Source organism: Canis lupus, chromosome 35 (assembly GCF_011100685.1).
Source record: "Canis lupus familiaris isolate Mischka breed German Shepherd chromosome 35, alternate assembly UU_Cfam_GSD_1.0, whole genome shotgun sequence".
In the NCBI taxonomy this organism is placed as follows: domain Eukaryota; kingdom Metazoa; phylum Chordata; class Mammalia; order Carnivora; family Canidae; genus Canis; species Canis lupus.
The window spans coordinates 11605624-11617663 of record NC_049256.1 but is presented as its reverse complement, the minus strand read 5'-3'; the positions used below and the strand labels follow the sequence as shown (position 1 = coordinate 11617663).

The 12040-nt window shown below is 42.0% G+C and overlaps 1 protein-coding gene across 4 annotated transcripts in view; it reads right to left on the bottom strand.

Moving 5' to 3' along the window:
* GCNT2 (glucosaminyl (N-acetyl) transferase 2 (I blood group)) overlaps positions 1-11715 on the bottom strand; it is an 83008-nt gene extending 71293 nt beyond the window's left edge. Inside the window, exons 1-2 of one of the 4 annotated variants that reach the window (XM_038584154.1) lie at positions 10190-11710; positions 6635-7572 (exon numbers count right to left, since the gene is read on the bottom strand). In XM_038584154.1, the coding sequence (XP_038440082.1) occupies positions 7529-7572; positions 10190-11114 (969 nt within the window). In that variant the 5' untranslated portion in view covers positions 11115-11710 and the 3' untranslated portion in view covers positions 6635-7528. Of the gene's footprint in view, positions 1-6634; positions 7573-10189 lie in introns of those variants that run through there. The other 3 variants (XM_038584152.1, XM_038584153.1, XM_038584150.1) reach the window with 3 other exon arrangements.
* Positions 11716-12040: the final 325 nt, after the last annotated feature.

Below are 12040 nucleotides of genomic sequence, written 5' to 3'. Positions count from 1 at the left end.
TAGATAAAATCTTTAAAAAAGGAAAAAAAAAAAGATAGAGCTGTTTCCAGCTGTACTATGCATTCAGCTGTGCTGGGTGAACCTATGACCTTCAGAACAAGGCAAGGTCTCTACTCTCAGGACCCACATTTTGCCAATAGTGACCTATCATTGTAAGTAATTTCCTTCCCAATCCTGCCTTGTCCGTGATTTCATTTCCACTCCTACCTAATCTTCCCTTTTATGGCTTCAGACCAGGAAACAAGGAGAGCCATAAACCCCAACCCTCGCCTCGCCTTTGCCTGATTCATGACACTGCAGACACTGGAGTTTCACACACCAGGAAGGAGCCCCAAGAAGTCGCAAAAGCAGCTAAAAACAGCTGCACAGGTTCAGCATTTGCCTGGAAAATTCTACCAGGGTGACTTTACCTTCCATAAAAACTGTTATGATCTTTCATTGAGGCTTGAAGGAGGTTAGTCAGGATTGCACAGATTATAGGAATTTGAAGCTTGCTTCTTTCCTAATAAGGAGAAAACTGTAGAGATGCATTTAGGAATCCTCTGAAGTAAAAACAACTGGTTGTGAAACCCTGTCCAGTGCAGCCCTGAATTTGCCAAGCTCAGTAACATAGAATTAGCATTTGGAGCAGCAAACTGAGGTGGATTTAAACCACCCATCTTCCTCAGTGTCCAGGTGTCGGAATGCAGCTAGCACAGAGCAATGAGCACCCTCAAAATGGAGACCACAGCCATGGGGAGGGACCCTTGAGAAATGGAAGGAACAAAAAATAAAAGCTGCAGAAACGTCAACTAGGACTTCAGCACAAACCCTTCCTTATAAAGATTGGGGAGGAGAAGGATGCAGGCTAAAATAGTAAAATAGCCCATAGGGTTTCCTTAGAAAAGAAGGATTGGTGCCATTTGCTTCTTAAAAAAAAAAAAAAAAAAAAAAAAGGAGGAACCACAGTCTGCATAAATCCAGAGAAAAAGTAACTGCATATTATGAGCTCCCTTATTTATTTTTAAAAGATCTTCTTTAAGGCTTATTTATTTAAGCAATCTCTACACCCCATGTGGGGCTTCAACTCAAGACCTGGAGATCAAGAGTCGTGTGTTCCACCTACTGAGTCAGTCAGGCACCCTGCTTTATTTATTTATTTTTAAAATAAGTCTTAGCCATTGCTTAATCAGGAGATTCAGGAGGCAGAGACTTGAACATTTGGGGCCACAAGGTATGTTCTTAATCTGTGTTGCACAATTTCATCTCTTAACCCACTCCATCTTCAAAACAAATTTAATCATCTTGACTCTTGTACTTACAAGCTGGGTGTCTTCGGGCAAGTACCCCCAAATTTTCCATTCCTCCATTTTCTCATCTATAAGATTGGATTGCAAGTACCGAAATTCAAGGAAATAATGACCAAAAGGCAGTTCATCCTCTCAGAAGAAGATATACCAAAGGCCAACAAGTACATGAGAAGACATTTGACGCTGTTGTTCATTGGAGATATGCAAATCTAAATCACAGATGTGATTTTACAGCCACTAGAATGGTGTAAATAAAAAGACAAGCAGTAACAAGTGTTGGTGAGCATGTGGAGCACTTGGAACCTTAAGGACTACTGTTGGGAACGTAAAATGGTGCACCTGCTTTGGAAACCAGCTGGGCAGGTCCTCAAAATGTTAAACATGGAGTTGCCACATGGACCAGCAATTTCACTCTTGGGATCTACCCAGGAGGAAAGAAAGAAAACATATGTCTGTACAAAGACTTTCTCAGGCATGTTCTCAGTAGCACTATTGGTAATGGCCCAAACATGGAGACAACCCAAATGGGTACCAATGGACGAATAAACAAAATGTGGTACGTCCACATGATGGAATAGTAGGTCACCCATATAATGAAGTAAGTACTGATTCGTGCTACGACATGAATAAACCTCAAGAATATCACACAAAGCAGAAAGAGCCAGATATGAAAAAAATACATATAATTTGATTTATATATAGTCCAGAAAAGACCTATCCATAACAGACAGGAGAGTAGGGTTTGGGTGTGGAAATAGAAAGTAGCTATAAAAGACATGAGGTTCCTTTTGGAGGTGATACAAATATTCTAAATTAGATGAGGGTCATGGTTGCACGATTCTGTAAATACAGTAAAAATTGTTTGATTGTTCACTCAAAATGGGTGAATTTATTATTCTACGATATGTGAACTAGGCTCCTGAATCACATACCTCACTTTTGTGGTATGTAAATTATACCTCAAGGAAGCTGTTAATCTGAGGGTGGGGGAGGTAATTTATCCAGTGCCTGATACTGCAAGGGCTCAGACCTTCTGGAAAGGCTTTACAGCACGGAAACCTGAGGCTGAGAAAGCAGCTGGTAATCCTGTCAGCCTATTGTATGCTGTCAGTGACTTGGACAATAGGAAACTTCCGGATTTGCTTGAAAGCACTACCCTATTTATTTTATACAAACAACATAAGGTGAATCGAATTCAACCTGACTGACACCAAGCTCTGTGCGGGTTGAGGCTTGCAGAAACGTAAAGCTCTCATGACCCTCTAGGACTGCATTCCATCAGGCCCTGTAGATGCTAAAAGACAAAAACCTAATGAGAAGATAAGGGCCATCCATCAGGTAAAAACCGAGTAGCCAGGGTACAGAAGACACAGGCCCTCTCTGCCTGGGGCTGTGGATTGTCAAAAGTTTCACCGACAGTACCAGTCAGCTGGGCCCCGGAAGATAATCAGGATTTCTACAAAGAAGGGCCCAGAGGGGAAACTGGCGTAAAGGCCAAGAAATCTGTTTGGCGCCTAGCAATAACGATTAAAAAGAGTTCAAATGGTAGTCAATTAAACCTCTTTGCCTGTATTTTCTGGATTTTATTTATTCATCTGTTTGTTTGTAGGCAAAATATTATCTCTGCACCTTCAAAACCAGGCGTTCCTGGGTTCTTGGGGTCACACATGGCTTTAGAACAGTAACACTAAAACCTCAAAAATCAGTGTCCAAGGAGTTAGTCTGTTCTCTTGGACACAGAGTTCCTACAATAGACCAGAGCCTTCCAAAAGGCCTACAAGGAGATATTTCATCTTCAACATAAGGTGAAGAATCAGTCTCAGAGAAATTAGGCACCTTGCCCGAAGTTACAGAGTGTAGGTGGCAGAGCCAAGGCTGTCTGCTTTTAAATCCCACCAGCAAATGGAAGCCACCCTCTGAGTCCACAGAGTAAACAGATCTTTAGAGCATTTCTTCAACCCACTTCACAGACCACTTACGTTTAAAATGCGTTCTAGTTGACCACTGACTCTAGTTGAGTTAGGCCTAACCCTTACTTTTCTTTCTCTTCAGTCTACTTTTATCTTCCTCAGTATAAAAGTAAGATGGGTTACCACAGGAAGAAATGTTATCTCTGAATATTAAATATTAATAATATTTTCATTAACTTAATTGAATCTAAATATTAATATATTAATTTAATTAATCTAGGATCATGTCTCCGGCTATTCCTCAGAAATCCCAGAAGACGCTCTAATTAACAAAGTGAAGTTGTTCATATACATCATCATTATGATGTAAACCATTTTTGATAGTAATATATGTGGCTATGTAAAATGCATATAAATCAACTAATCAACTAAATGCGTATAAATCAACTAAACTTAGGGCAATTTCTGATTTGTGGAAATTAACATTTTGGGTTTTTTTTTAAGATTTTATTTATTTGAGAGAGAGTGAGCAGATGCTTAACCAACTGAACCACCCAGTTGGCTCAGAAATTATCATCTTTTTGAAAACTCAGAAAGTACCCAAGAAATTATCATCTTTTTAAAAACACAAAAAATTGTCATTATCTCCAGTGGTTCTTGATTCTCAGTCATCATAAGCAGATAAGCCTGTTATTCTATAACTTAAACCATAGAAGACACTGAACTTCTAGGTGCCCTCAGTCCTATCAAGGTGTCATTGTCAAGATGACAAAGGTCATCCTCTTGAGAGGAAAGAACCAGGAAATAGTCTAACTTAGTAGGAAGGATAAAGAGGAAAGTTAAGGATAGAGTATGAGCCACAGAATGCTCAAAGAGCAAATCCTATGACCAGGGAAGGAGGGCAGACACAAGTATAGCACAGATAAGATCATTCAAAGGTTACAAACCACTTCCCCCTGCCTTGCTCCCATTTCATCTAGAGGAATAAAACTAATACCACTATTTCCTTGATAATCTATCTACATAAAGGTGAAATGTGTCATGCCGTTTATCACCTTTTCAAGGGACTGTATTTCCTTGAAAAGAACTCACGGGGGCCCCACTCACTGATTTCCTTTTCTGTAAGTTGACAAAATTGGTATTTTCTAGCAGACATAAAAAAGATATTGTTCAAGCTAATAGTTAAGACTTAACTCCCCGCCCCCCCGCAAGTCTACCCATATGCCCGGTGAATCTGGGAAGCTCTGTGAACGTAATGTGTTTGAGCAATATAAATTCCCTCTGGCAGCCAAATCACCAGGGCCACAAGCACAAGATCCCAGGACCACTGTGATTCAGATCTGCTCTCCCCTGACTCTTGAGAGAAGCAAGAGCTGGGCACCTCAGCCCTGCATTTCTACAAAGATGGAAACTAAAGAGATTAGCCAATCTCCACTAAGGGTAGAGTCAATCTAGTGTGGCCTCTACAGGAGGCCCTCTATCAAGGGCACAGGGGTATGACACACAAACCATGGGGCTGGTCTGTAGGCTGGCTCCAGGAGGAAAAGAAATAAGAAGCAGGGAGTCTGCCTTCCAGGTCCACTATCTTGAACATTCTTCCTTTTTCTGTTTCTTCCCCTCAGGCACCTTGGCATGCCTTTCTCCTCCCATCTCCAACAAAACTTATAGTCAGGTTCTGTTTTTTCACTCATTCAGATTTTAATATGAATTTTGAGTAAACTCCCATGGAATCATATTCCAAGTACTCCTTAGTAGCAAGTGAGGCAGTCATCATCGATCAGTTTTTAAATCTTGAAATCCAAGGAACCCTCGCCGAATGTCACAGCTACTGGAAGTCCTTAACCCAGGTAGAACCATGCAAGCCAGAAGAGCTCAAGAGGAGAAACTTAGAAGGAAAGTGGGAGGCCAAGAACTTGCACCTCGACCTACAAATGAATCTTTTCTCCAACTGGACACCATGCCCAGCTGAGTCAGAAGATTAAGGGGCTGCATTTTGTGGCAGATAGATTAAGGAAAAGAAGTGGGGGAGAACAGAACTTGGAGAAAAATAGGGGAAAGACGAGGCAGAAGGAGGAACCAAGGAGGGCAGGAAGGCCTAAGTTCATAGCAGCTGGTGAAGTTTATTGGGCAACCTCTTAATTTTTTTTTTTTTTTTTAATTTATGATAGTCACAGAGAGAAAGAGAGAGAGGCAGAGACACAGGCAGAGGGAGAAGCAGGCTCCATGCACCGGGAGCCCGACGTGGGATTCGATCCCGGGTCTCCAGGATCGCGCCCTGGGCCAAAGGCAGGCCCCAAACCGCTGCGCCACCCAGGGATCCCGGCAACCTCTTAATTTGTTTTAATTTTTATTTATTGGGAGAAGGGCAATCTCTTAAGACCATAGCTGAGGGAGTCCGGGTGGCTCAGTTGGTTAAGCGTCTGCCTTCGGCTCAAGTCAGGATCCCAGGGTCCTGGGATAGAGGCCCATGTTGGGTTCCTTGCTCAGTGGGGAGTTTACTTTTTCCTCCCCTTCTATCCCCCACTTCCCCTCCTGCCTGTGCACACACTCTCTCAAATAAATAAATAAAATCTAAAAAAAAAAAAAAAGACCATAGGTGAACTCCTTTTCTATCACCCTTCTGTCCTCATGGACACCCTCGCCTGTGTAGGCTATGCGCAAATCCTTACCTTCTGAGGCTTCCAGAGGACCTGCTAACTTCTTAGGGAACTGATGATGTACAGGGGGCCATGTTTTGTTTTGTGCTTTAAGCCACAGCTGCCCAGAACTACCCGAGGCCTAAACAAGTGGCAGCCAGGCACACGGTAGGCAGCAGCACCCTGTGAGGTGACGTGAATACTCGCCATGTAGTTCCTACATGACCCAAGGAAAGCAAGACCCTCCGGGCATATCTGAAGAGGACACAGTGAGAAACTGCCATCAACGGAACAGTCCAGAATCTGGCAGCCAAGTGGGAAGGTGCCAAGAGTACAAGCCATGGGACCATGGGCATCACAAATGAGTGGAAGCTCTGAAGCAGGGGTAAGGATTTCAGACAAGGAAAAGGAAGCAGGCAAAGCTCAAGAAGCAGAGGTGGAGACGCTGAGAGACAAGCATGGTTGACTTCTCGATGCTGCTGGGAGGGCACCACGGTTGTTTGACCATTTTACCTGGAAAGAGGAGGACCCCCGGTTCACGTACACCCGGTACAGGAGCCACCAGCCACAGGTACAAATAAATGATAATTGGGGTATACTGGGTTAAGTACAATATTTATTTAAATCAATTCCCCCATGTGTGTTTGTTTGTTTGTTTGTGTAGACTTTATTTATTTATTTATTTATTTATTTATTTATTTATTTATTCATGAAAGACGCAGAAAGGCAGAGACACAGGCAGAGGGAGAAGCAGGGTCCCTGTGGGGCTCGATCCCAGGATCCCGGGATCACAATCTGAGCCGAAGGCAGATGCTCAACCACCCAGGTTGAGCCACCCAGGTGCCGTGTTTGTTTCTTTTAATGTGGCTACTAGAAAATCTAAAATCACATACATGGCTCACATTATATTTCTATTGGATGGTGCTGTTCTAGCTCCCTGAGGCCATTTTGGTTGTGAGATATTTTTTGTCCTGGCCTATTACTTCTTTGAGAATCCTAACAAGCCCCCGATCACTGCGATGAACTAGAACAATCTTAAAATGTCCCAAACAACCAACCAGCCAATTCATACATCAACAAGAAGCCCCTTCCAAACAAAATCCGATTTCCACAGAACAGGAGTAATAGTTAAACAAGACAGCCACTTCGGTTTCAGTTCCCTTCCCTCTTCATGAGCAAGCCCTATACTCAGGCTCACCCAGGTCCTGCATGTGCCAGCTGCACCAGTGAGAGGGCACTGGCTTCCAGAAAAAAATCCTTCATACATATAAAACAGAAACTACTTCAAGGGCTCAGTCTTCTAAGTTTTTGAAAAGCACGGAGCAGTACATGGACTTTCTATAGCTTCACTGCTAACCAGAAGTGTAAGAATCCATTTCCAGTAGATAAACCAGGGTGAGAAAACAGGCTTTTATCTTTAGGTTTCTGTTCAACGAACTGATTAGAATCATCCTTTAGAATCTAACTCTCAGAGTGGAAGAGACTCACAGGCCATCTTGTCTAACGCTTGATAAATGAGCTGCCTTTGCAGCATTTCCCCTCTGTTTCTCCATATCACTTGGGCTTGTTCACCACTGAGGAAGCTACTCATTCCAATCCCAGATTGACAGGTTTTTAAATCTCCCAACACTGACCCTAGATTCTTCTTCCAAATGAACAAATCTTTTAGTTATATGAAGACAACGATCCTTCTTCAAATCTGTTTCAGATTGAATAAACTTTTTGTCTTGGTTCTTTCTAGAAAAAAAAAAAAAAAAGAGGGGGTACTGGCCTCTTATCCTTCTTGGGTACCATCTTTGGAACTGCTTTGTCAACATCTCTCCTTAAAATATGGTGCTCATACCTGAACAGTCTACATCATGCTTGATCCTCACAACACTTAAGACAGAAGTGGGGTTTTTCCTCCCTTATTCTGGACACTATAATTCTGTTGAAACAACTATATGCTTGTGACTCCTCCACCTCACTTTCTTGAGTCCTGATATCTTTTATCACTGCAACATTACCCCTTCCATTTTTTGGAAAACCACAGATTTAAAAAGCATTCTATGAGATAACACCTCACACTTGTTAGAGTGACTATTATTAAAAAGACAAGAAATATCAAGTCTTGGAGGATGTGGAAAAAAGAGACCCCTCTTGTACTGTTGGTGGGAATGTAAATTGGTGCAGCCACTCTGGAAAACAATTTGGAGGTTCCTCAAAAAATTAAAAATAGAACTACCCTATGATCCTATTGCTGGGTATTTATTTGGAAAAAAAATACTAGGTAAAAAAGATATGGCACCCATGCTCATTGCATTATTTATGATAGCCAAGATGTGGAAATAACCTAAGTGTCAATAAGTGGATGAATAAATAAAGGAGATATGAAATCTCTCTCTCTCTCTCTCATCTATCTATATAATGGAATGTTACTGAACCATAAAAAAGAATGAAATCTTGCTATTTTTAAAAAATTTGTCTCATGTCAATTGAATTCTTAGACCAGTCAGAAGAACTTTGAAGAAGAGGGGTACATTTTTCCTCTCTGACAGTATATTTGAAAATTGCTAAAAAAAGCAATTCTTAAAAGTTCTCATCACACATACCAAAAATTCTTGTCACAAGAAAAATAAAATTGCAATTATATGTGGTGATGGGTGTTAACCAGATTTCTAGTGGTGATCATTCTGCAATATCTACAAAGAGCAGTACACCTGGAACTAATATAATGTAATATGTCAGTTATATCTCACTTAAAAAATAAATCTTTAAAATAAATAAGTAAAGAGGCTGTTTTCAAGTGTTTGAAAAAAAAAAGGGTCCTAAATCTATAAAGGTTTGTAAACAACAGTTAAGACAAGTATCTGCAATGATTCACAGCCCTGGCTGTCCCGGAGAATTACCTGGAGACAGAACAAACACCTAAGGTGAGGTCTACCCTAGAAGTCAGGCCCTATGGGAAGTGGGGCCTGGCCTTATGTATTTTTAAAAGCTCTGAGTGAATATAGAATGCATCCAGGGTTGAGCCACTAATCTCAAGAAACCATGAATCTGGTCCTCATATTGATTCAAGTTACTTCTCCCTTGAACTATGAATCCGAATTTTTATTTTGAATTGAACTAGTAGGACTGAATCAGTTCACTATAAACAACTAAAGGTCATTCAAATCGGTTAGAACTTGGACCAAAGGAAAGGTGCAGTTAATTTAGTAACAACTGAGATCTAATGGAAATAAAAAGAACATCAGGCTTAGGAGACCTGGTTTATATCATTTGCATGATCATTCACTAGCTGGGTAGCTTTTGAGCATATCACGCAATCACACTGCAGTTTCTCTGTCTATACAATGAAGGCACTGGTCTAGAAATCTTTAAGGTGGAGATCCCTGGGTGGCTCAGTGGTTTAGCACCTGCCTTCGGCCCAGGATGTGATCCTGGAGACCCGGGATCGAGTCCCACATCAGGCTCCATGCAGGAAGCCTGCTTCTCCCTCTGCCTGTGTCTCTGCCTCTCTCTCTCTCTCTCTCTCTCTCTCTGTATTTCATGAATAAATAAGTAAAATCTTAAAAAAAAAATCTTTAAGGCCTTCTAAATTTCTGATTCAATTCCAGGAAAGAAATTGCAAAGAAGTTTTAAAGTCATACCCTGCTCCCAGTTTGAAAGCCTGTGAATTTAGCTATTGGAACTTCAACAGGAGCGAAAGTATTATTAAAACGTTCACATTATATCATTCAAATTTACTGTATAATATTTATCTCTGATTGTAAATGACATCACACTTAGGGGAGAATTGGGTTTAGTCTTTCATATGCACAGCAGGCTTTCCCTCAATCCTTTGCCCTGTCCAAGGCTGCAGCACACATCTGACATGGGTCTGTGGATCCAGAAAGGCAGCTTGGCATATGAGCAAAATCCAGTAAGATAGCTGAGCTCCACCTCTGCCCTGCTAATCTCTATGCCTTAGTTTCCTCATCTGTAAAATGGAGATGAATTATATCATCAGTGATATCTGTGAGAACTGCTATAAAGATTTTTTTTAAGATTTTATTTATTTCATTCATGAGAGACACAGAGAGAGGCAGAGACACAGGAAGAGGGAGAAGCAGGCTCCCTTCAGGGACCCCAATGCAGAACTTGATCCCAGGACCCCAGGATCATGTTACAGTTGCCTGTAACACCCAGTGAAGGCAGATGCTCAACCACTGAGCCTCTCAGGTGTCCCTATAAAGATTTTTTTTAATTAACATTTGAAAATATAAAGATCTTTGAAATAACCTTTTGGTTTTTTACTATTTTTTCAAAAGCAGCTCATTCAGTATTGACTGTGCAATGTTCACTCAGAAGAACAAAAGTTAAGAGACTCACATACCTGGGATCCTATTGAGCGTCACCCAGAAGTGTTCATCAGGACTGTAAGTGTCTTTGGACCAGGAGAGCAAGTCAAGTGCATGCTGGTCTTGGAGGACAAAGTTGGCGAATTCCCTGGTGAGGGCCACATAGGCAGTGCCGAAGTAGATGGTCATGTTGTGAGGAGGTGGGGTCTTTAATTGTGTTGTTTTAAGCATGTAGGAATTCTTTTTGCTTAAGAGCTCCCGGTGGACGTACTTGGTCCGTCCGATGGCATGAGCGGGGGGCAGCACCCCGGGGGTGATGTTTTTCCCTTTAAATCCTTTCAGATACCGAACGATCTCCTTGTTGGTCTTCAGGGGGAAATCTTGGCCACACGTGTTGATGGCGTACTTCCAGGGCACCTCAGATGCCCCAAGGTCTTTAAGGCAGTTCAGGTCCGCCTGGAGCCTGGAAATCCCACCATAGACCACGGGCTCCATCTTCGAAGCAAGAAAAGCATTTGGGAAGCAGCTGAGCAATTGCTTCACTGCATTTTTAAATGTGTCTGTTGCCTTTTCATCCACATGCACACAGTAGACATTTTGGGGCATGTAAATCGCCCTGAAGAGTCTCTCAAAAGTGTCAAAGTCTTTGTGGATGGTCACTGTGTAAGCCAGAGGGAACCCTGCCTCCTCTTCTGATAGTGTTTGTGTTATATAGTGACTTTGAGCCATGTACTCGTAACAGGTAGAGTCACTGAGAGTAGTTTTCAGTGCGTTCCCCGTTGGGTAAAAAACCCTCCCCTTAAAAATCTGTTGACAGACTTCTGTTAACACCGAAGCATTGGACAGAGATGCCCTCAGAAAATGCTTCTCCTCCCATAACTTGTGATTGTAAACAAATACAAAAACCAGGGCAGTGATAAGAGACACAGTGAAAAGGTAATGCTTCCAAGAGACCATCATTCAAGACCAGAAAGCGAGGAAAATGTCTCCTGAGATCCGATCAGAGTGTAGATATATTCAACTTACATGTTCTCCAGAATCCATAGATCATCCTCTTGGTTGACGTGATTCTGAGCAGCTATTCCCCGTGCCCTTCCAGGTAACCGTTTGGACCTTTTTCCTGTCTTGCCTTCTCATTCGCCACTATGTTTCATTTCCACCTTTCTTTGACACATTTCTGAAGTAGCTCCTTTGGATTTGCTTTGCTCCGGCTCCCGTTCACCATGCAACCTGTTACCACACGAAAACAAGCCGTCTCGGGGAGGTTCTGATTCTGAGGTGTCCACCTCTCGCTGCTGGAAAGTCACCGAAGAGTGAGGTCACCATTCTGCAAGTCAGCGCCCCTTAGACTTTCTCTCCTAGCCTTTTCTCCCAGCCAGAGGTTGCGACTGTGTCAGTTCCCCAACTTCCTGTTAATCATTGCGTTCAACTGACTGGCTTTGTTTGCTTAAACAGCACTGCCAAGTTAAAAGCTTCAGTTCTAAGCATGTGAACACCGCCTGGAGAGACATTCTGTCAATAAATATTTAGTGCTTAAAAATTAATCGCTTAACCTGTCTTTTTCCACACACACACACTCCGACCTCCCTATATCGACTGGGTATGCTATAAAGCAAGACGTATGATTGGCTGTTGAGCCAAATTCTTTCCAGGGCTTAATTGTCTCTGCTGCTAGTAAGGTCCTTAGAAAGGCACATTTGCAAAATTACCTCACCACCTAACTTATTACACAAAGTGACTGGGGTGCTTGATGAATTAAGGTTAATTAAAAAATATATATATATATCCCCCCAAAAACACCCCACCTCAAACATCTGTCCCTACCCCAAAATTATATAAAGGCTAAAATTGCAGTTTGTGAAATGCCAAGTTGATCTCACCCGAGC